Source organism: Anguilla rostrata, chromosome 15, assembly GCF_018555375.3.
Source record: "Anguilla rostrata isolate EN2019 chromosome 15, ASM1855537v3, whole genome shotgun sequence".
NCBI lineage: Eukaryota > Metazoa > Chordata > Actinopteri > Anguilliformes > Anguillidae > Anguilla > Anguilla rostrata.
The window spans coordinates 22,421,026-22,446,117 of NC_057947.1; the positions used below are offsets into that span (position 1 = coordinate 22,421,026).

Genomic DNA, 25,092 nt, shown 5'->3' on the forward strand with positions numbered 1-25,092 from the left:
CCCTTTAGCTTAAGACGTGTACATTGGAGAGAGAGAGTAGCCTTGAGATAAAAGGTAGGAAACCACCAACCAAAGACCCATCAAGGAGCAAGGCGTGAACACGACGGTGACCAAACAGACCAGTCTGAAAAAAGGAGGGGAGGGACTCCTCAGCAAGAGGCTTAATGAGGAGCTTCAAAGGGTCCAGGGGCTAAGGCTGGGATTAGTAGTGGCTCACTGCAGAGAGAATCCTGCTTGATAAGGCATAGGCAGGGGGTCTACATTCCCAGGAGCAGCCCAACCTCCCCATCCAAACACACCTCCCAATCTGTTTTCAATTCTTCATAAGTGCCCAGAGCCTCACAAGTTTAAGAGGGAAATTATTTTTAGTGTGAAAAAGCGAGAAGCAAAGTGGGAAGCCGTGAATGTTAAGTTTGGTTGTCACTGGCTGTTTTTGAGCTGCACAGCATTGCACACATAGGGTTTCTGTGGCTCTGGGTTACAATGGTGAGAAGTCCCATATGGAATGGAAATAGCACTCGCAGTGCATAGCAGTTTGAGCCATTCCAGGGCTCATTAGAAGCAGGTGGGTGGAAGCACTAACCTGCTCCCATTTCCAGCCCCACCCTTGCTGCTGCCACAGAGATTTTCCAGGGCCTTCTTAACTGATGGCCCGTCCTGCTCCTCAGGGCCCAGGAAGGTGGGAGCAGTGGGTCGAGGAGCTGAAGACTGCCCCGCCCATCGCCAAGGACATGCAGTTCAACGAGATCATCGTGCCGACGGAGAACACGGTGCGCTACTCCGCGCTGATGAAGCTTCTCATCACCCACCAGAAGCCCACCGTCTTCATCGGGCCCACCGGCACCGGCAAGAGCGTCTACATCATCGTGAGTGACCGCCGCGGCCACCCGGACACCCGGCCGCTTCAAACGCAGGCATCCAGCCATTCCAAGCACAGTCCGTACCATTGCTCACCTTCTGGCCCGAGGGCCCGTAGCATTGGACTGATATTAATGCTTCTGTGATGTCCTGAACTGGACTTCCAGGTCACACTACCTAGAATAGCAAGAAAAGTATTTACTACACGTGTAATGGTGTCAGGCAGTCACATAAAAAATACAGATTTTTCTCTCAGCTTTCTTTCTTATTTTTGAAACTTTTAGCTTGGTTTGAGAGTACAGCCTGACTTTGCAGCAGACGCAGTGTTTGGGCATTATGCAGAGCAATCCTTAGACTTTTGACCCCCCGGTAACCTGCACTTTGCCTTAAAGCGCTAGCCGGCCTCTGCGCGGAGCAGAGACTGCAGAGCCGGAGGTGTTGTGCACAGATAAGAGCGCAGGTAATGGAGGCTCAGCGAGGCTCTCCCATTTTCCCCGACACTGCGCTCCCAGTAATTTATGGTGTCTCTGGCGTAGCGGGAGGGACCACCGGTGATAAATGAGCCGGCGGTTTCCAAGCGACGACGGCTCGTGCCGCCAGCTCGCTAACTCCGCCGCCGGCTCTGATGAAATTGATGGGTGAGACAAATGCGGAGCGCGTGCCTCTTTTCAGCTCAACAGGGGGATCAGAACCAAACTGTGTGCAAAATCCCACAACAAACACGGCTCTGAAATCAATCACCTAAACGGCCTCATTGATTATACATCTAGTTACACTTTTTTTCTTTTTTAGTAAATTCACTTCGCCCTTGTTATTGGTTGCTTTCGAAACACATTAAGCATTATGTGTTTTAGTGAGTCCGACACCTGCGGTGTAATTTTTTTTCTGGCTGAAACCTGTCACATCAAATAAGAATTACCTGAAAGATAGATAAAATTGAAGTTTCTTGCTTTGATTGGAATTGATGTGACCTCTTTTACTGAAAACCCAATTTAAAAAATTTAGTTCCTTTTTTTTTGCGATCATACCTTAAGGACACTGAAATACATGCTCTGAAGAACTAATATGATAAACATTTAAACCGTATAAAAAAATAAGGAAGAAAATATTGTTTTAGAGTATATATTTAGAAAATTATATTAATGATGATAAATAATAATGTTAATTTGCAGGTTTTTTTGTTTTTTGTTTATTTTTTCTAAGGCTGAACTTTGGTAGGGTTTGCTTCTCAAAGTGCTAATTACTTCTGTATTTCTGCAAATAGACTAATCTATATACATCATTAAGCATTATGCTCAGCTGCAGTTGTTTTTCTGCATTTATTTCTGCATCTTTATGATGCATTGTTGATTTATACTGAACCAATCACTGAAGCTAATGTAGAGTCTTGAAAATACAAGGTCACAAATATTTATTTCACTTAGGTTACCACTTTCAGAGTGATTCTCAACCCATGTACAATCTGGATCACACCACTCTGCTCTTGATCTTGAAAAAAGAAGACAATGTTTTATCAAATATTCACAATATCTACTGTAGCAGGCTGGCTAAATTAACAAATGCACTAACAAATGAACCTGGAATTTTCTGATACAGTTTTCCAGTCATGGGGAAAGTCAGGAAAAAAAATTGCCTAAATGTCCTAGAAAACAATTAGTTGTCCTGGAAATGTAATATTATAGGCCAAAACCACAGGTACCCTGGACTGCCATTACAATATACCCCCTCCCTGGTTGCAATCACTCCCCCTCATAATCACAATCTCCCCCCTATATATTACAAGTGTTGCTCACATAAAAATGTCCTGGAAAATAATGCCTAAAAAACAGTGGGAGCCCTGACAGTCAGCTGCATTTTACCATCTCTCATTACCTCCCTGCAGAACTTCCTCCTGAACCACCTGGACAAGGACGTGTACAGCCCCCTGCTGATCAACTTCTCGGCCCAGACCACGGCCCTGCAGACGCAGAACATCATCATGTCCAAGCTGGACAAGCGGCGCAAGGGCGTCTTCGGCCCTCCGCTGGGGAAGAAAACGGTGAGCGGGCCCCGCCCTGCGGCCCCGCCCTGTGTCCCCGCCGCGTTCTGCGACGCAAGGTCGCGAGGAAGAGAGTCGTTCGTCTGCGCCAGGAGCCGCTGGTGACAGTACATTACGCTGAGCTAGAGTCAGCCTCTAACTCTAAATCCACCTTAGGCTCTAAGTGATAATGTTTTATGGGATATAGAAATCTGCCTGTATGTCTCCCTGGTACTCACAAATTCCCTACAACTAGGGAACAAGAGTTCATAACCCGCTCGGAAATAAAGCAGCCTTAGCCTTTGGATTGAATGGCCTGGCTGGGGCATATTTCCAGATGAGCTCAGATAGTCGGGTAGCCTCATTTAGACAAGTAGCTCACCTTCCAGTGCTCTTGGCAAAGCCGCAGTTCAGTTTGTGCCAAGTTACCCAAAGCATCGACACTACCGTTAAAGCTGAATTTATAGTCCTGTCGTAAATTTGAGCAAACACACAGGCCCTACCCTGATAATGGAATTTATTGTACAAGTGTATGTAAAAAAAATAATAAAATCTGGGGACAGCGAGCAGAAGCAGTCATGCGTTTCTCTGCATATGGGCCTTCTCAGACCTCTAACCCTACCCATGTTCTAGCGTTTCTTATCCTTCACTGCCTCTATTATCTCAACATCCTCTGACTGATGACAAAACATTTATCATTTGTTACTTGTATGTTTTCTTGCTGCAAGCTTAGCTTTTTCTGCCAGTCAATGTTTGTTTCTATTTTAGATTAACATGTCATTTACCCTTTGTTTTCCTTCATGTGATGTTTTCACTGCCAGCTTTGTGTGCCATTTGTGTACATGTGCAGGAGTAGTTTTAAATGGTATATTTTAGTATGTGTGAGCTATGTACCTGTGTGTAGTGTCTATGGATGGTAGTGCCTGAGATACGTGTATTGTATACCTGTACACTTTGTGTCAGTGGTGGAAGACATTATTTGTATACCATTTTGTAGGATATGTTTATAGATTTTTTTTTGTGCCTATGTAATTTCTCAGTAGTGTAAGTGTATTTGTATACCTTGTACCTCTGTAGGTGGCCTGTAGAAGTTGTAAGACATGTGTTGTTTACCTGTGCAGATGGTTTTTGTTAGTGGTGTAAGACAGTATTTGTGTGTTGTTCACCCGTGCAGGTGGTGTTTGTGGATGATGTGAACATGCCAATGCGGGAGGTGTACGGTGCCCAGCCTCCTGTGGAGCTGCTCAGGCAGTGGCTCGATCACTCGAACTGGTACGACGTTACAGACTGCAGCATGATCAAGCTAGTGGACATCCAGATCATGTGTGCCATGGGACCGCCCGGTGAGTCTGCAGCTCCCCCTTCTGGTGTGGAGTACTGAAAAATGAGCTCTTTATGCTAACATTGAATAGAATAATAAATAGATTAATGTGTTTGGTGGGTAATGAAACATCTCTCTCTCTCTGTCCTTTAGGTGGTGGAAGAAATCCTATCACTCCTCGTTACTTGCGCCACTTCAACACCGTCACCATTAACGAGTTTGATGAGAAGACCATGTACACCATCTTCTCTAGGATTCTGGACTGGCATCTCACCATACGGTATTGAAATATCTGCGCATCCTCCTTGTGATTTTTCTCTAGCCCACACTGCCACTAAGGGTTCCCCATCTCTCCCTAGGTTCTCTTTCCCGCCGGCGTTTGTGAGCCTGACCCGTCAGGTGGTCAACAGCACCATGGACGTGTACAAGGAGGCCACCAAAAACCTGTTACCCACGCCCGCCAAATCCCACTACCTGTTCAACCTGCGCGACTTCTCCCGCGTCATCCAGGGCATCTGCCTGTCCCGTCCCGAGACGGCCAGCCAGCCCACCGACATCAAGCGCCTCTGGGTGCACGAGGTGACTTTGCCCTGTCCTCATCACTTTGCTGTTGTAGTTCTCCTGGCTAATAATTACTCCTTTGGAGGAAGCAGTAATCCTGCAGCTTGAATATTACAAGGTCCTTTAGAATATTGTTTGAAATTAGGGCAAAATGTCATAAATGATCATCTTGAGGTCCTGAGCAAGGATCATGCAAAATGTTGTCTAAAGTAGCTCAGCACTATGGAAATCATGTGGAACACACTGATACATTGACTCGATTTAGAAATAATTTTTAAAAAGCTCAATCAATAATAAGCTTTAGTAATTTGGTCACATTTATTGACTGGCATTTTGACTGGCACAAGTGAACTGATGACTAGTGAGTCTGTTGATGGACATATTTGCTGGAATATGGTCTGAGCTTTGGCCCTGATATATAGGTGCAGCGGGTCTACTACGACCGGCTGGTGGACAACGCGGACCGGGCCTGGCTCGTGGGCCACCTGCAGGTGGTGACCCAGAAGCACATGCAGGAGAACTTCCACCAGCTCTTCCAGCACCTGGACCGGGACGGGGACGGCAAGGTGACGGAGGACGACCTGCGCAGCCTCATGTTCTGCGACTTCCACGACCCCAAAGGCGAGGACACCAACTACCGCGAGGTGGGCAGCCTGGAACAGCTGCGGCAGGTGGTGGAGGCCCACCTGGAGGAGTTCAACAACGTCAGCAAGAAGCCCATGAACCTGGTGCTGTTCCGCTTCGCCATCGAGCACGTCTGCCGCATCTCGCGCGTGCTGAAGCAGCCCCGGGGCCACGCCCTGCTGGTGGGGGTGGGGGGCAGCGGGCGGCAGTCCCTCACCCGGCTGGCCGCCCACATGGCCGAGTCGGAGCTCTTCCAGGTCGAGATCGCCAAGGGCTACGGCCCCACCGAGTGGCGGGAGGACCTGAAGCTCATCATGCGCAAGTCCACCGAGGGCGAGGCCCACGGCGTGTTCCTCTTCACCGACACGCAGATCAAGCTGGAGTCCTTCCTGGAGGACGTCAGCAACCTGCTGAACACGGGGGAGGTGCCCAACCTGTTTGCCGTGGACGAGAAGGCGGAGATCTGCGAGCGGATGCGGGTCCTGGACCGCCAGCGCGAGCGGGACAAGCAGACGGACGGCAGCCCGCTGGCGCTCTTCAACATGTTCCTGGAGCGCTGCCGGAGCCAGCTGCACGTGGTGCTGGCCATGAGCCCCATCGGGGACACCTTCCGCGGCCGCCTGCGCCGCTTCCCCGCCCTCATCAACTGCTGCACCATCGACTGGTTCCAGGTACCGTCGCCCCCTGCAGGCAGACAGCTGCATTTCAGAATAGAATAACTCCAGACATTATAACATAACATAACATAATATAACGACGAGAACAGGCCATTCAGCCCAACGATGCTCGGCATTTTCCTAACTAAATTAGTGCTCTAAGTGGAAATTAGACATTATAATGTAATAGAATAGCTCCTGACGTTATACCCCACTATGCTATGGTGGCAGTACCTTATTTGAGTCCGCATAGAATAGCAGTTTTACTTGGAACCCTGCTATAGTAGTAATATTCCTTCTACAGTGTACACATTACTGCAGTTGCAATGTTTCTATATGGTGTGCCCCCTACTACAATAGTAATATTATTGCAATGGTCACTGAATAGTAATGACCATATTTGAAATAATATTACTGTTGTAGTTGTTGTGTGTTGTACACATCATAAAATTAATTATTATCTTGCCATAATTAGCTAATTAGCTCATCACTGTTTACCAGCAGATTAGACCAGAGTAAATCATGTCACACAGGGACACAGGAGCTGCAGACTTAAGTTCATGAGCTCATCGAAAATGAAATATAAAGAAATGAATATAAAATGTCAGATCACATAAACAATTAGTCTAATTACATAATTAAAGAGCAGAAGTGAGCCCATCTCTGTGCTGAAACTTCAAGTAAGTCAGACCCACTGAATTCTGTGCGGAATGAGAACAACATTACAGCTCATTTTGTTACTGTACTGCAGCTATAGAGAGTATTCTGGAGTGCTTGCATTACTGATTTTCTGTTAGTGGCCAGACAGCAGATTATAGATCCCCCTCACGCTATTTTGAATTGACACATAATGTTATAGTGCAGCTAAACAACCTTTCCAATTCCCTTCTGTAACAGTGGACATAATTCACATTCAATTTTAGCCTCTTCTGTCAACAATTGAATCAACCAGAATGTGAAGTGTTGACCATTAGTAGATATGTCGTTTTCCACAGAAAGTGGAAATTAGCCCATCATAAGCACATCGAAGCTAGTTGCGCCAAGAGGAAAGATCAATGTCAGCAGACAAGATTTACAAGTCATAGGAATGGGTGGCCAGGAAGTCTTTGGGGCGGGTGCTTGAAACGGTGAATCACCCCAACCACCAATCAAATTACACCAAGCCTTTGCCAGGCCCTCTATGAGGGACTGAGCTTCTGGGATGGATGGCTCTATTGTCAGCCCCCTGCAGAGTGCTCTCTCTATGTGTCTCCCCCTGGCAGAGCTGGCCAGATGATGCCCTGCAGGCAGTGGCCTCCCGCTTCCTGGAGGACATCGAGATGGAGGATGACACGCGCGCTGGGTGCATCGAAATGTGCCAGAGCTTCCACACCTCCACCATCATTCTGTCGGGCCGGTTCCTGTCCGAGCTGCAGCGCCACAACTACGTCACACCCACCTCCTACCTGGAGCTCATCTCCACCTTCAAAACCCTGCTGGAGAAGAAGAGAACGTGAGGAGAACCCCGCTCGCCGCACCTCCACAGCACACGCTCTGATATTGTGAAGAGTTGTGATAGGCTGTGTTGGTGTGATGCTTGGCTGCGATTGGATGTGCTGCTGATGTAAGGGACTGTGATTGGCTGGGCAGTGCGGCCTCACGCTGACTGTGCTTGCAGGGAGGTGATGAAGCTGAAGCGGCGCTACGAGGTGGGTCTGGAGAAGCTGCAGTCGGCTGCGGACCAGGTGGCCACCATGCAGGTGGAGCTGGAGGCCCTGCAGCCGCAGCTGAAGGTGGCCAGCAAGGAGGTGGACGAGATGATGGTGGTGATCGAGAAGGAGTCCGTGGAGGTGGCCAAGACCGAGAAGGTGGTGAAGGTAGATGAGGCGGTGGCCAACGAGCAGGCCATGGCGGCCAAGGCCATCAAAGACGAGTGTGACGCTGACCTGGCCATCGCCATGCCCATCCTGGAGTCTGCCCTGGCTGCACTGGACACCCTGACCACACAGGTACGCCTGGACGTTCAGAATACACACACACACACTCATTCATACACACAGAAATACACACATACACAAACATGCACACACACATACAAACACACAGGCATGCACACACGCACACACAGACACAAATCAGAAACCATAGTTTCTCCAGGGACCCTGTTTTTAGCACACAAATATGCATAAAAAGGGTGGTGCAGGGTGATTCTTAATAGGGTGATCAAATCAGTCAATACAGTAATAACAATACAGTACAGTAATCTGTAAATCTGTTATCCTGCTTGAAATGAGAGACAGACACTTGGGGGAAAAACACAACCCCCGCTCCACGCGCGTGGATATTTTGACCTGGGCGTCTTTGCACTGACCTTCTGAGCGCTAAAAGCACCCACACATTCTCTCCCCCACAGGACATCACGGTGGTCAAGTCCATGAAGAGCCCTCCAGGGGCGGTGAAGATCGTGATGGAGGCCATCTGCATCCTGAAAGGCATCAAGGCCGACCGCATCCCTGACCCCTCAGGCTCCGGCAAGAAGGTGGAGGACTACTGGGGCCCGGCCAAGAAGCTGCTGGGAGACATGCGCTTCCTGCAGAGCCTGCACGACTACGACAAGGACAACATCCCGCCCAGCTACATGGCCGTCATCCGCAACAAGTACATCACCAACCCAGACTTCGTCCCGGAGAAGATCCGGACCGCCTCCAACGCCGCAGAGGGCCTCTGCAAATGGGTGCGGGCCATGGAGTCCTATGACAAGTAAGGATCCCCTCAGTCCCCTGTACCGGGGGGTCATAGGATTGCACCCCGGCTCCAAGTTCTTCATGTCCCTATATCCATAGCTGGATTTTTACATTACAGTCTTCAGTGAGCTGCAATTGTGGGAGGTTTAAAAATACCTTCATTATGATTATTACCTTTTGTAGCTGGTTCTTCTGTAGTGTCTAATACTGTATATAGGCTATTATCTATGATCTTTAAAAGTCTCAGTGACCCGTATGTGTTTAAGTGTCACAGATGGGCGTGTGTACGTCCATAAACGCATTGAATCGGAAGACTGGTAAACGTTGAAACTCATGAATACAGAATTATATTTCTCCTGCTACCTCTTGATCTGACTCAAATGTGGCAGCTCTGCTTTCGTGAAAGTAATTTGTATAATCATTTCAGGTAAAGTGAGAAAAAGCATTTGGTTTAAGTTGAAGTTATAATTAGAATGTTTTCAAGTGAAGAGCCTAAAGACAGCTATAATCTAAAGCAGCCAGATGGTGATGTTGATCCCTATTAAAAAAGGTAGGCTTTTTAAATATGAAAAACAGGTTCAGGAATCAGGATCAATGACAGTTTAAGTACAACTTGTCAACTCCGTCTGTGTTAACCACACCAGCTACCACTGATTGTTTTTAATGCTGGGTACCAAAGAGAGGCAGTGGGTATATTTAAGTCTGTTATGAGTCAGAGGGGATTTAACCCATAACCTTTCAGAGTCAGGGTGCATGCTCTAACTACAGTATATGTCCAGTGAACTGGAACAATTACAAGAAAGAGTCTGTAAAGTCAAGAAATTTCTCGCAAGTGTCTCCACTAAGATGCGCCCCGCTCCACCGTACTCCCTGAAAGCACCAGTGAATAAATTGTTAACCACTCTTCCCAAGCTGACAGTACCAGCCGATATCATAATGAGAGCTGCGCTGTCAACATTGAAAATGCAATTAAAACCACAGCGTGTACCGTTACTCACAACGTATCCGAGCTGGCGGCGTGCGGCAATTAAAAAGCTGCCCTCCCAGAAACCGCCAAAGCAGGCGCGGCTGGAATGCATCATTTATAAGCGCATGAATTATAGTGAGGAAATTCACTAAATTGAGAGGGTGCAGTGAGGCTGTGGTTTCCTAAGGTCAGTACTGCACACGTGTCCTGTCTTAGAATGTTTCTGTGAAGCCGCAAAGGAAAGTAATGATGTTTAACTTTGAGTTGGTATGAAATTTGTAAACACAAGAGATTAATGTCTGACAACATTTCTGTTCTATCATGGACATTCACTTCAATTTCACCTCTGATTGGCAGCCAGTTAAATCAATGCACTGGTGATTGGTTAAAATGTAAACTGCAACTGGGGTTCGCACATGAGAGCGGCTGTGGATGCAGATAGTTTGACGTTCCAAATTAAGGTGGGAACTGGACATGTTTTGTCACACATTGGTTTTCAAATTTATGGGAAAAAAATGACAAAATGTAAACTTGCCATCTTGCTTACATGAGCAAAATGGCTTCCAAAAGACCATTCCAAAATACCAAATCCTTCTGTGGTGTAAAGTATAAGAAGGGTTGCTTTTAAGATTAAACAAAGTAAAATCTTATGTGAATGAAAAATTGATTTTTACCACGTAGGGGTGTTAATCCTCCCTCTCTTTCCTCCTAGAGTGGCCAAGGTGGTGGCCCCTAAAAAGGAGAAACTGGCCCAGGCAGAGGGGGAGCTGAGTGTGGCCATGGAGAGCCTTCAGAAGAAACAGGCTGCCCTCAAGGAAGTCCAGGACAAACTGGCCAAGCTGGAGGAGACCCTGGAAGCCAACAAGAACAAGAAAGCTGACCTTGAGAACCAGGTCAGGGGACATTGACCATTAGCAATCGCTGGAAGACCATTCATCCTGGGTCTGCTGGGAAATATTCTGAGCGTCTCATTTTGTAGGACCAGAATTCTAAAGGCTCTTTAGATGGCAGCAAGGCGCAGGTATTTATGGCTCTAGCTGACAGTCGGTGCGAGCAAAACGCTAGCACAACTAACAATTCCACAGGAGGGAGGGGGCTTTTTTAGCTTTGCGGATGTTGAAGAAAAGCAGTTATTTGCCATCTTTTTAACTTCAGAGTAGGTGGAAAATAACTCCTGTGGTCCTTTTTGTTTCTCTTTGTTTTCATCTGCTATCAGGAGGCTTTGAAATTGCAGAAATGTTGCGCTTTCTTGTTTTGTTTTTCTTTTCATTTTTTATCCAGCTAATCCACCGGGGATGACTGTCAGTCGGTATCTGCCAGTTTGCCAACTCAACCATTGGGGTGTCGTCCTTTCTTCGTGGCCTATTTTGTTGCCTTTCATGTTCCTGTTTTTTTCCGTAGCTGATGTTTGGACTTGGAGTTGTCGGCTTCAGTTTGCTTACTCGGGCTGACGGTTTTGAAGGGAGGGAAATTGTTTTATGGTGTGTTCTCTTGCGTATCGTATTGAGTGCGCAGGAGCTTACTAAACTTCCCCACAGTTAACCTTGAAATGTTCTCAGCAGTTTTTTGCTCCTGTGTCTTTTTAATGAGCTACAGGTCATTAAAAAGTTTATGCAGTTATGAGTTCTGAATGTGGGTCATCCTAAACACTCCCATCAGTAGTTCATTTGTAAAAAAAACTTTAAACTTTGAAGGCTTACTGAATCTAAAGTGGTTGTGGAATGGTTTCTCAACTTCTGTCCTCATTAAAAGGTGCCACTTCCTCAAGATTAGTCCGTGAAGGTAACTAGCTAATTCATGCTAGATACAGTTGGACTAAGTCAGTTCTTCATTAACACGAAGCACACCTTTTCTTTAGAAAGCTCTAAGTTTAAAAAGTTTTTGTTTCTTTTTTTTCCCGATGTGGCATAATGAAAAGTTTGCACTCAGTCAGGGAGGTCTTGCAGTCCTGTATCTATGAGGAAAGGTGCAATTCATGGCATGAGAAGCCATGGTGTGGCACACGGCTTTCGCAGTATGAGTGCGTGTGCGCAGTCAGAGTTGCTTTAGTACAAAGAGGAAATAGAGTCTGCAGTGGGTCTGTAAAGGGCGTGCATGTACACACGTGCAGTGTGTATACACAGTGTGCATAGAGTATGCATGGTGTGCTAAGACTGAATACAAAATGTGCATTGAGGGAGTACAGATCAAGTGTCCATGCGCTGGACTAAAACAAAAAGCTGCACCCACACTGAGCCTTTTCACCTGGACAGCTCTGGCGTAGAGGGTAAACAGAATCCTCATATAGCTAGCGCAGAAAGGGTGTGTATAGAGTGTGTGTGTAGAGTAGGTACTGAGCATGTACAGAGTTAGTGAGCAGAGTGCATGTAGTATGCGCAGAGTGCATATGCTGGGTTCGTGGTCCAGAAAGCCGTACAGAGCCTTCAGTCTGCTCTCCGCTGCCCCCTGCAGGTGGATCTGTGCAGTAAGAAGCTGGAGAGGGCGGAGCAGCTGATCGGGGGGCTGGGAGGGGAGAAGACGCGCTGGAGCGAGACGGCGCTCAACCTGGGCGAGCTCTACACCAACCTGACCGGAGACATCCTCATCTCATCCGCCATCGTAGCCTACCTGGGGGCCTTCACCTCCAGCTACAGACAGGTAGAGCGTCACGTGACACACGTGCACCAGCCCGCTCCCCATCACAAGCACACTCTCCAATGCACATTTTAATATTTAAAGAACTTTTCTGTGACTCTCTGTCATCTCTGTTTGATTTGTCCCTCTCCCCCTAAAGACATTGTTAATGTAAGCAAAGCTTCTTGCGTGTGCTTTTTACAACAAAGGCATCTTTGTGAAAAATGATTGCTTGCACTGGGAAACAGTTTGTGACCGTATGCCTTAGAAGCCTGCTGTCATCCTTTGTAAAGGCTGTGCCCGTTTCTAAAATCGTGTTCTCTCCCTGTGGGGTGCGTGTTGACATGAACAGTAAGAGGACAGAAATGGAGGCAAATTTGAATGACGCATTTAATAACTTGACACAGGCATTCCTGTCACAGCCTCGTCCGTGGTGCCTGGAGAATTGTTGTTTTTCCATCTAAATTGCACTCATAAATATATTATTATAGATTATTCCTCAATTTGTCTCAGCGTAGGATAAACTGAATACAATTCCTGTTCTGTGTGATTGTGTTTGACTTCTAAAATATTATGCTCTAATAGACTGCTCAGTGTCAATTCAGAGTTTCTGTCCTCACAGAACATATTGGTCAATCTTAACCTTACTGTACTGTCAACTTTTTTTTTTCTTTTGGTCAGAATAGCATAGAAGCACCAGAATGCCAATGAATCTAAACATTCCTGACAAAATTGGAGTATCTGGGGCAGTATTAGCTGGACCTACTGGTAGGATGCTTATTTGCCAGAACATCGTTTCGAGCAAAGTCTCTTAAAGCTGCAAAGCTCAGTGTTCCTGTCACAATGGACAATCCGTTACCTTCAGCAACCACTGCAGTGCTGCCTTACCTATCACATGACATCACAGAAACTGTCGAGCCATTCCCATGCCCTGTGAACAGTGTGCACATTGTTCAGAAATATAGCAAAACAAATAAGGAGCAAATGCAGGTTAGATTCCCGGGGTGGGCACAGTTAAAAAGGCTCCTAAAATGCCACAGTGCAGGTTTGCCAAGTGTTGCCAGGTTTTGAATTTCAAGTGCCATGGATTTTTTTATTCTTATACAACCAGACATATTATCTGAAGGGAAAAGAAATAGTCTTGCATTTTGCTGAGGGTGAATGGACAAGCCACATCAGAATGTATCTGATGAGATAGTGAAGCTTCATAAGCTCCACTACAGGTGAAGCTGTCAATCACTGACTTTGTGTGAACCAATCAAAATATGTTTGCTTTCCACAGCAAAAGTTTCAGATCAGGGAGTCACTGATAATACTGAATAGCGCTGCTCATTTGTGGTTGGCGAAACTTTACTCCAGTTGGTGGATTAAGTCAGTGTAAATGGAATGAAGGACTTCTCTTCAGATGTTGTCAGCAGTGGCGCCTGGTTGAAGGTAATAAATGTGTCTCTACTCACCCACTCGCTGTGGCCTTTCAGAGCCAGACGGAGGAGTGGATCGAGCTGTGTAAGACTCGGCAGATCCCCTGCTCCGCCAACATGTCCCTCATGGGCTCGCTGGGGGAGCCGGTGAAAATCCGCGCCTGGACCATCGCTGGCCTGCCGTCCGACAGCTTCTCCATCGACAACGGCATCATCATCTCGTGAGTGCGCCTACCCGCGTGTGCCTGCACCTGAAAGGACGAGGAGAAAGGATAAGCGTGGGTCCTCGTGTGTGCATCACTGAAAGATTACACTGACTCCAGCTAAAAAAGCCAAAGCTGTCTCACCTTAATTTTGACACTGAGTGATGTTGTCTGGTCCAGGCCTGTTTGGATATTTGCCACAGAGTACCACAAAGTTTAAAAAAATATATAACATATGTAATTTAGCTCATTACATTATTGAAGATATGTGTACACAAAAAGGACAGTCACAAGTGAAAAGTAACATAGTCAAAAATGAAGTTGAGCAGCAAATGTTTTTTTAAACCTTTGACTGGTCCCTTTTGTGATTAATAAGTTGAGTTGGTGCAGAATTGCATTTCTGAACATCCTCCATTACCCAGACGTTAGTGAGGTTCTACGGTAGCTCTAATTGTGCCAGGGTTAATCACAGAGAATGAGCCCAATAGTACGCAATTGCATCCTGACCTTTGCTGGAGATGTTTCTCCTCCCAACCCAGTGGAACTAATGAGCTCACGTAAAAACATTTCCACTCTGGAAATCCTGCAAAGAGAAGATTACAGCGGCTCCCTGATTAGCCAGCCTCTCCCGCTGAGATGCGGTCAGCACTGAACCTGAAGCATTCTACGCTTTTTAATCCCTGAAATCGCTAGCTTTTCCCCAGCTTTAAACGCAGCCATTACACACTGCTCCAGACTGGGCCTCGTGCTGACCCCACAGAGAGCGCTGCCTACAGTTAAAAACACCAGAACTGTTTAATGATGTCCCAGTGGGACTGAGACCCCTGGGAACGCCCTGCTGTGCTGTGGCACTGAGCACGGCCCTGGGGGCACACCATAGCTTCTGTTGCAGTCTGGTTCTCAGCTAATTAGGCTTGTTAGAGCTTCATTTGATGTCATGTAAAAAGTGTCGGCTCTTATTTCTTTGCTATAGATGCAGGCGGTCTGGGGGCTAATCTACCTAGCTAGCTAGCTAGTTAGATAATGTTAGTTAGATAACGTTAGGTTGCTTGCAGGCTGGCGTTAATTTCCAGCCTAGCTAGCAATAGATACACCCTGGATAGCAATTAATAGTGATAGCCTTTAGCTTAATGAGCTAATCTTGTCATCATCTTTAATGATAACTGATGGTTATATTGAAGTTATGGTTATTCCATAAGTTATCATTTCATTAAAACAAGAAAACAATGCCTTACTTGAACAAATATTTCTTAAGAAATCTTTTCTTCAGTTGCCAATAATGCAATAATATCTGTCGCTGTCTGGATAGACAATCAAAATTACGTCTCAAGGCTCAGACATAAGAATGCAACAGGGCTTAGCAATGCAACTCAAAATCTGGCATGGCAATTGTATGGACCAAGAGCCCCAGAATAAAATGATGTGTGTCATAGTTTAATGCGAGGGGTAAGGTGTGTGTTGAGCAACACCACTCTTGGAACGGAGGTGGGTCACTAATGTTTACTAGCATGAGAAACACTAGGGGTGTTCAAAATGTGTCTGTTGTAAAAGAAGGATGCTGCCACTACAGTATTCATTGTACCGCCCGCTAATGTGTGCACCAGCAGGCCACACAGCCCTGGTGGAAATTCCAGCGTGGTTCTGGCCTGGTTTTATGCTGTTCCAGCTGGTTTGATGCTGGTTTGGAGATGGTCAAGCTGGCAACAAGATGGTTAAGATAGCAACCATGTTGACAAGACTATGCCCAGCTGCTGGGCCAGCTTGTTATAAACAACAGACCATCACCAAAGTCCAGATGGTATCCAGCTGGAGCAGAAGCTGATTCCATCTTTGACTGGTAGCTGGAATTTCCACCAGGGAGAACTGAAGGAGATCTGAAGCGAAGCACGTCTCTCACTGCCTACTGGTGTCTGCCACATCATTGGGAGGGTGCAGCAGAAACCTAATTCAGCACAGCACTCAAATTTACCCTAAAAAACGATGAGACTAATTCATCTGAGCCCTTGCACAATGGACTCCAGGTTCATGTGTCCACCTTAAGCACATTAGTAATACACACACTGCAGTCCCTTTATGCAAAGGTTATTCGTAAGGTTTTCATGAAGCATGTTCAGTTCCTTAATTACCACAGAATAACATCCTTAAAAATCATTCATTAGCATATGTGCCTTAAGTTCAGTCAAAGGGTTGTGTTATGTGTCATTATAAAATAGCATTACATTAAGGGTGTGACATTAATTACATATTCTTCATAAAGCATATTTTCTTAGTCTGTAAATTGAGACATTATACATGATCCAGGTTTTATGTTTTTCCATACACATCCAAATGCATTCATTAAGAGACAGTTGCCCAAAGGGGACGAAAATTAGTCAATTAAGAAATAAGTGAGTTTAATGGAGACAGCTGCTCCAGATTTGTTTAACTTGAGGGCTGGAGCTTCATAAAAATATGTTAAATAAACAACTTGTGTGTCTTTTTATAGCACAGAAACTGTACTTCTCCAACTGCATAATTATTTCACAGAGAATGAATAGCAAATCAAATGAAGGTCAGTACTTGCTTAACAGATAATTTAAACAGAATTAAATGAGAGCTCAGTGGGAGTGAATCCCAGCACTCAGCCCCAGGACTGCAGCAGCGATGGCACCTTTGAGCATAAACAGATTCTTTCCCCCTGCCTTTTTTGCACAGGAACGCTAGGAGGTGGCCTCTCATGATCGACCCCCAGGGCCAGGCCAACAAGTGGGTGAAGAACATGGAGAAGGCCAACAGCCTGCACATCATCAAGCTGAGTGACGCCGACTTTGTGCGCACGCTGGAGAACTGCATCCAGTTCGGCACTCCCGGTGAGTGCAGTACCACACGCGCCCTGAAGGGGTCTCCCTCTACCACATGAAGTGCACCAAGGTGCTATGTTTCCAGCATGTGAGAAACAACTGGTTAAAACATATAAGTATGCTGGCTCCTCTCTGCCTCTCTGCATCTAGCAATGCAGGTTTGCTTAATGTCTTAACAGTATTTATAAGGACACATTAAAAGTTTGTCAGGTAATTTGCATAATGTTTTTTTCACTTAAAAAATAAAAAATAAACCTAAAATGCAAATAAAACTTTTATTTATTTAAGATTGTTTTCTGTTGCACAGTGGCAGGGCACAAGTCTGTCTATGTTAATAGGAATGGGTGTGTTTTGATGCTTTTGTCTGTTTTTTTTGCTGCTGCTGCTGCACACTACTTTTTGCCTCAATTCCAAGTACAGCCACGTGGGTGCAAACTCATGCCTTCTTCACAAATGGCTGCTATTCAGCTCTGCTAAGAGGCCTGCCCACATCTCCACAACTTAATCATTGTGCGTTTACTCTGAGCTGGCCAGGCCCGGCTCCGTGAAATGGCCACAGCTAGACATCCGCAGTCTAGAAAGCCTACTGTGCCACGTCCATCAGCCACTACTGCGCTCGCTTTGCACTTATTGGTCAAACAAGCCATGTCCAGCTCTGTGGTGTACGCATATGCGGGGTTGCTCTGGTCCACTCCTGAGCATTCCTGGAGGCCACGACTCTATACTAGACCCCTAATTATTATTATTCTTCATAGCTATTTTTTCTGCTACTACTTCTTCCTCGGCTCCCTTATTATAATGCATTCTTGTCTGTCCTGTAATTTTATGTCATTAATAAACACACATACATGGACATGTGGATAAAATGAACACCAGAACCTGTGATACAGCACAACAGTAAAGTGAGAGCCGTGGCCCTCTCTGACACGGCGCATCTCCCTCTTTGGATCTGTGTATCTGGAGATGTGATGAATGGATGATGTAACTGCTGGTGCGAATGCCCGTCCCAGGCCAGCCAGCTGTAGTGATACCTGAGTCATTGATTAAATAACCTGTCTGCTTGCGGTCTCTCAGCGAGTAAAACGGCATCTGTTTGAAGTTTAAGTGGGCAGGGGATAGCGCTCAGACGCACAAGGCACTTTAAAATATTTTCATCCTACAAAGGCGGCTAATCTCCGCAAAGAGCATCCGCAAGTGTTTTGTCTGCGCAGATTCAAAATATTTTGAAAATAGTGCAGGAATTGTCCACAGGCATTTCACACCGTTCACACAATTCCATCTTCAAAGGAGCCCAGATTCAAAGGAATCTGACAACCGCAGCACTAAATATAATCAGCAGAAATCCATTACATTTGATTTATCCTTAAAGCCTATCAAAGCCGACAAAAGTCCATTTGAATCAAAGCGTACTCACAATGAAAGCTATTTTATGGCTCTGGAACAGCAGATGTCTACAGTAGGCACACATTTATCCTTAAAGCGGTCATTGTGAAATTGAGGGAGAATGTGAATGGGATCTGAGCCTCCTCTGGGCCCGCCCCCCCTCTGCAGTGCTGCTGGAGAACATCGGCGAGGAGCTGGACCCCATCCTGGAGCCTCTGCTGCTCAAGCAGACTTTCAAGCAAGGGGGCAGCATCTGCATCCGGCTGGGTGACTCCACCATCGAGTACGCGCCCGACTTCCGCTTCTACATCACCACCAAGCTCCGAAACCCGCACTACCTGCCCGAGACCTCCGTCAAGGTACGGCGCACCGGCCACACCCCTTCCGCTTGGAGAAAGGACGCTACCGCTCCGTTCGTGATTTCACAGCAGTCTACCATAGAGTGGCTTTTTGGAACATGCTGGGAATGTCCACCAAACTAGGGTTTGGTATTCAGTACCGGTAGGCATGCATGCAATATTGCCTATGCTGTATTACTGCTAATGCAATGAATTACAAATGTCACACAACCATATTAGCAGCTATTCATTCCAGCCAAAGGGCTGTTTTATATGTATTATATTATATTCATATTATATTTCTCTAAATTCCAATCAAAGACAGTATAACTTTGTAACACATAAAGAAAAACACATTTAAAATGTAACATACTGGTTAGAGGTTAATATACAATCAAGACAGTGCTGATTTTTATTATGTTCGACTAATTTACTCAGCTGTTATTTATTTAAAAAGATGAATTGATGTTTTATGCATGGTTTTTGATTATGTATACTCCCATATGTTGGAGCGCTGTATGTTTTCCAGGCAAAGCGATGCACTTGATGCAGACTTCTCTCACCTCAGACTTGGCAGGCACACATTTTCTCCTTTGTTTGGCCTCACCGGGGGATTTGTAGATGTTTACATCCTAAGTCGAGCTGCACATCTGCTTCTGTCAGGAGCGTGCGATTTTAATGAAGTGGCTGTGCTCATCTTCGCGTCCCACAATTCACCCGCACCATCTGTGGGCTCCTTGAAAAAGCTATACGAGCCACACTTCCTAACCCAGCGAGTGCAGGAACCGGTGACTACTTGAAATGCAAGATACGTGCCCTTAAATTATAGTCAGTGTGATTAAACAAAGTGCCCAAAGGTTTAAATGTGTAATGTGGCTGAGCTGGCAGGCTACAGTAGCGCATTTCCCACACACTTCACGTTTCTATCAATTATTGCCTTTTATGGTCCCTTAGGAGGCCAGAGGGGATTTGGATCATTTTGCTTAAGCACTTACGACTCTTTTTTTCAAAGTTCCCCGCTCTTGAAAAGAGTACATTAAAAGAACCCGGCAACATCCACAGCGCAATCTTTCCTTTCAGAAGAGCGTTTCACATTCAGCCATTCGACTGGGAGGCTGGGTGTTAGTACCGGAGAAGGGGTGGGCTTCTTTTAAGTAGACAGCTGCAAAATGTAGAATGCCTACAAGAGGTTTTACCATCAGCAGTGCTGTCTGTACTGTCAATAGAAATTGAATTATGGCTCGCGACAAGCGTAGTCATTTATTAGGAGAGAGCAAATTCATGCCACTGGCTCCTCACCCTTTGGATACCATTAGCGGCGCTAAAGAGGAGGGCCGCTGTTCCTCCAGAATAGCCGGGTCTTGGCGCAGTACTTCCCAGCGGATTCATTAAGTACTAATTGGGCTGAAGTGCCCCATGGCGCCCCAGGCTGCAGCCGGGCTTTTTGGATAGGATTTAAATGCAGTGACTGGCGTTTCGCCTGATGAAGCAGTTCCCAGTCGATAGTAACTGCTCAACCAACTCCAGCCCTACAGAGCCATGCTGTGCTAATCACTGTTCAGGTTCAGGGCTCATAGGGAGGTGGTCTGGGACGGCAGTAGGGATGGAGAGGCGTACTCTATCATTAGAACACCATGTTAAGGGTTCAAACACAGTTCTGAAGGCTCCAACATGGTGTGCACACTGACCATCAGTTTCCAAAGGTTTCATGTCACCGCGTCTGCCAATCTTTTCGTAGACCTGTCGAATCGTCCACTGTACCATGTTTAGAAGAAGACTTTTCATCGCAGTTCACAGCAAAGGGTTCAGTGTTAAATCTACTCTTTGATGTTTTATCATGCTTTATTGTCTGTTGACCATGAAAACGGTTCCTTAACAATGTGATGCCCATGTTCTAAATAACCATCTTGAACATGGTAGTCGAGTTCATTCATGCAAGTTCAGAGTTGTGCCATTTTGTTCCACTAGGTGACCTTGCTGAACTTCATGATCACTCCAGAGGGCATGCAGGACCAGCTGCTGGGCATCGTGGTGGCCCGGGAGAGGCCTGATCTGGAGGAGGAGAAACAGGCGCTCATCTTACAGGGGGCGGAGAACAAGAGGTACCCACCCACTCTGGGGGCGCAGTTGGGTTTGGCGCTGAGTAAGCTGGTCATGGATCTGTCAGCTTGGGCATAATGTGTAGATACTGTCATAGATGTGGCAACGGGCATCACGGCCTCAGTTCAGTGTGTTGTAAGACCTGTTTACATCTGCAGTGGCATTCAGTTACCCTGCTTGTGTAAGCTTGAGCAAAAGTTTGTATAAAAGTGTGAAAGTGTGTTCTGTGAGCATAATGCAGAATTTCAGATGTCTGATAAGTCAGGTTTAGGTTTGATTTTGGGGCTGGCTGAGAATATAGCACAGAGATTTTTTTTTTCTGAGATTCTTTTTTTGACTCTCAATCCTGTTTCCTTGGTAACCCCCCTCCAGGCAGCTGAAGGAGATTGAGGATAAAATCTTGGAGGTGCTGTCCTCTTCGGAGGGCAACATCCTGGAAGACGAGACAGCTGTGCAGGTGCTGTCCTCCTCCAAGGTCCTGGCCAATGAGATCACAGAGAAGCAGGCCATCGCCGAGGTGACGGAGGTGAAGATTGACGAGACGCGTATGGGCTACACCCCCATCGCTGTGCACTCCTCCATCCTCTTCTTCTCCATCGCCGACCTGGCCAACATCGAGCCCATGTACCAGTACTCCCTCACCTGGTTTATCAACCTCTTCATCATGTCTATCGACAATTCGGACAAGAGCGACAACTTGGACGAGAGGTAACAGGCCTTGCCAGGGGTTGGCAGGGGGTCGGTGTTGCCAAGCGATGGCTGCTCAGTGCGTCTTCACACTCAGAGCCATAATGGGATTCAGCATTCGCTATCGCATACATATTCATACGGCAGCTTCGACCAAGCATAAAGGAGAAGCTTGCACTAAACATGTCCCGCAATGTGCCTTTGCAATGAATACTGACGTTCCTCCGAGTAATTTTAGAAAGATCTCGTTCTTCGCACGCTCCAATTAAAGATCCATTACGAACAATGCCATTAGCACCAGTTTAACTTGACTTTGCGTGTAACAGCCAATTAGCATAATTTTAGGGAGAGGCATTAAAGGCTCCGTGTGTGTGAACAGACTGTAGTCCTTACCCAGATTTTTTGCCCAGCTGTGCGATCTCCCACCCAGAGCAGTGGGTTTACTGTGCTTGTCTGTCCCTAGTGTCTGCGTGTTTGTCCTCTGTATGGCGTATCACTGAATGTTCTTGTTTTGTATGCTGCCACTCAGGGGTGCCATGAGGGCTGTCAGTGCATTTACCTGGCCTTGCCGGAGACTTCAGCGCACGTGCATAATGCATGACAATCGCCTGAGGCCGATCTGTAAACTAGCGTTTGGAAGGAAAAACTCAACTTTCATTGCCGCCAGGCTTCAGAATGCAACAAACTCGAAGCGTCTCAGAAAGAGCAGACTCGGCTGATTGGCAGGGTTAAGAGTAGGTGGAACTAAACAGGAGAATCCATTACACCTGCCCCCAAGACGTAACAGAGCTCTGTTTAAGTTTACTGGCCGATTTTTACCCTTTCCCCGAGTCCTCGCATGCAATCGGTCTGCGAAATCTGCCATCACTTGGCAATGGCCTCTTCCTCTGTGTCTAGTTCTGAAAAAAATGGTGGCTCCACCTTCATAATGCCAAGAGATTAACAAAGAGTGAGCGCACGTATTTCTCTGATCCCAAAAGCGGAATCTTCTGAAAGAAAATATGAGAAGTATGGGTTTGATGGCTTGAGTGTTACTCTGTTTCTCAAACTTTTGCCGCTGATTCAGTTTGAGAATGCCAACCGGTTCTCCACTGGTAATGTCTGATTAATTATTCGTATCTGTGCCTGGCAGAGGGTGAAGTGCTGTTTTATTTAAATAGAAAGAGGTGTTTTTGTGACTTCACAACAGTGTCACAAACACGTATTTCAACTGTGGGTGACCTTACTTCAGGAACAGCCATGAGCAAGGGCAACATTTTCACAGCCACGATCACCTTCTGGGCAATTTCATCTTTCACCAAGAACCTGGTCTGTTGATCCGGTCGGAATTTCAGTCGAATGGAATCAGTTACCCCTGAGAGGAACCTGCAGCAACAGAACCAGTCAGTCTTTATAAAGCACAGTAAATACATTTCTCAGAGTAATGCCTCAAAATGAATGGAAGCTGCAGTAAATGTATCATTTATTTGAATATGTGTATAGAGTGACAGAAACTGGGCAGAATTAAATAAGGGCCAGCACTCTCCATCTCACGGAGGTGTTGCCATCTGATGTCTGCTTTTCCGCTTGGCAAAAATAAAAATAAATGTCAGCAATGACATAAAATTAATGAACATTTTACTTACTGAATAATTTTAAAGCAGAAGTGAACATCATCACCAATTTGAATCAGATATCCATACAACACATTCATGTAAAACCGTAAAAGAATATGCACTATGTGTTTGTTAAGCATTTCACTGGGCGTTTCAGATACAGGATTAACAATGTCGCTGGAAACCTTGTTTGTGGCCTTGTGCTGTTTTGTTATTGAAAATGAAAGAAGCCAATCACCACTGATGAAGGGAAATGAAGTATGCCAATCGCATATGCCTCTCTGTGCAAATGTTAGCTGAGGACTTCAGTCATTAACCAAACCTTAATGTACCATAATGAATAGGCTGAAACAATAAACACGTAGCGATGAATGTCAAAACATACATTTTCAAACCTTCTGTGCACTTCAAATGAGTGTTATGAATTAATTGTAAAAGAAACATTATTATCAATCAACCTGTGGCCATTCTATTTTTATAAAGAAAATGTGAAGTACTCCAAGGTAATCGTATCGCAGTGCTCGCAATCAAGTCATCAAGTAGGACCCCACTGTGTAGCACACTTGTCAAACTTGCAAATATTCAACAAAGCCAGAGTCTCTTACTGTCTTGATTTCCAGGAGCATGCTTTTTAATGGACCCAAACACAAAAGTTATGGTCATGACCATCTCTTTGTTCATGGGCAGCAGGATAATTACAATTGCTTGAAAATTGAGTTCTCAGAAGACATACCCATTTAACGTCAAGGTTAAATACAAATAAAATGAATTCCATTTAGAAAGCAAGACCTTCAGACCTCACTGTGATGTTACTATGTCTTTGTGATGCTTGTCTGGGGCGTTGTGGTGTAAAGTGTGTGTCTCTGTGTGTCCAGACTGAAGATCCTGAGGGACCACTTCACCTACTCGCTGTACGTCAACGTGTGCCGCTCGCTCTTTGAGAAGGACAAGCTGCTCTTCTCCTTCTGCCTGAACGTCAACCTCCTGAAACACGAGAACCTGGTGCGTGGGCAACGCCTGCAGCCTCCTGCAGCCCATTATGCGCTATCCCGGGTTTCCCCATAGCCTGTCTTTATGCCAGGGGAGTCCAGTCTTATCCGAAAAGGGCCTGTGGGGGTGCGTGTTCTTGGTTTAACCCAAGCACTAAGACACCTCATTCTTCTAATCATTGTCTTGATTGAAGACCGTGATCAGTTAATTAGTTGAATCAGGGGTTGTAGTGCTGGGCTAAAACAAATAACCTGCACCCACACCGGCCCTTTCTGGATAAGACTGGATCCCCCTGCCTCATCCTTTATTAGCTGATAGGCAAACCCGTCCTTGGCCAGTGCTCCGAAGCAGAGATGCTTCAGGAATGTGGGGCTGGGTTACTGCTGAAGGAGGCGCAAGCACTCCCTGGCCAGTGTCTGTGTTCCCATAGCAACCCCCCTCCCTGACCCCAGCCTCACAGCTTCACTGAGCGCAGTCAAAGGATTTCACGCCTGGCATGAGGGGTTACTCTGCGGAGTACGTCCATTTAACGTAAAGCTAATGTTGTGTAATGCAGTGTACGGGATTGAGGGTACGGTCAGGCAGACCCAAAAGCTTAACAGCCCGCACTTCATATCACCTCTTTTCCAAACAGCCCCATTTGAGCGTAAGTGCTGTACGAACGAGAGCTGAGACACAGGCTTTCATTTACAGCCGCGTCTTTCCGTCTGGGACTGCGCCCCGTTGGCAACACCTTCTAAAAGCGCTCCTAAATTCAACTTGTTTTTGCACACAGCTGTGCATCGGCTCAGGGCTTTTCAATTTGCCTCCCTTATTTTCTTAGGCGTTTTACGTCTTCATTCGATCGTTAGGATTCTCCGTTTATGCACGGTTTCAGGGGAAATGAAGTAGTCCTGGGAGTTGCAGAATTATTGCTATTATTTTTTATTTGGCAGAAGCTTATCCAGATTGACTAAGAAAGCTGCCAGGTGCATACTGTATATCATACATAATGATAACACAAAGGGTGTGGGGAGACAATATCATCCAACACACAGGTAATAAAACATCCAGCTAAAAAATAGTGGCAGTGTTAGACGTAAGACAATAATATCCATAATTCTTAAAAGTATTATAAAGATTTTTTTAAAGAATTTCATAGTATGGAAAGTGGTTGAATGGAACAGTCTATATGAGCAACAATGGCATTTGAGAG

At 46.0% G+C, this 25,092-nt stretch overlaps 1 protein-coding gene across 1 annotated transcript in view; it reads left to right on the top strand.

Moving 5' to 3' along the window:
- Positions 1 to 25,092, top strand: part of dnah7 (dynein, axonemal, heavy chain 7) — a 76,702-nt gene that overhangs the window by 33,606 nt on the left and 18,004 nt on the right. Inside the window, exons 35-51 of the mRNA XM_064311454.1 lie at positions 669 to 866; positions 2,741 to 2,896; positions 4,050 to 4,218; positions 4,350 to 4,476; positions 4,556 to 4,775; positions 5,180 to 6,052; positions 7,300 to 7,529; positions 7,695 to 8,025; positions 8,430 to 8,776; positions 10,440 to 10,620; positions 12,179 to 12,364; positions 13,819 to 13,982; positions 16,659 to 16,813; positions 18,356 to 18,546; positions 20,494 to 20,627; positions 20,998 to 21,333; positions 23,783 to 23,909. Of these exons, the coding sequence (XP_064167524.1) occupies positions 669 to 866; positions 2,741 to 2,896; positions 4,050 to 4,218; positions 4,350 to 4,476; positions 4,556 to 4,775; positions 5,180 to 6,052; positions 7,300 to 7,529; positions 7,695 to 8,025; positions 8,430 to 8,776; positions 10,440 to 10,620; positions 12,179 to 12,364; positions 13,819 to 13,982; positions 16,659 to 16,813; positions 18,356 to 18,546; positions 20,494 to 20,627; positions 20,998 to 21,333; positions 23,783 to 23,909 (4,125 nt within the window). The remainder of the gene's footprint in view (positions 1 to 668; positions 867 to 2,740; positions 2,897 to 4,049; positions 4,219 to 4,349; positions 4,477 to 4,555; positions 4,776 to 5,179; positions 6,053 to 7,299; positions 7,530 to 7,694; positions 8,026 to 8,429; positions 8,777 to 10,439; positions 10,621 to 12,178; positions 12,365 to 13,818; positions 13,983 to 16,658; positions 16,814 to 18,355; positions 18,547 to 20,493; positions 20,628 to 20,997; positions 21,334 to 23,782; positions 23,910 to 25,092) is intronic.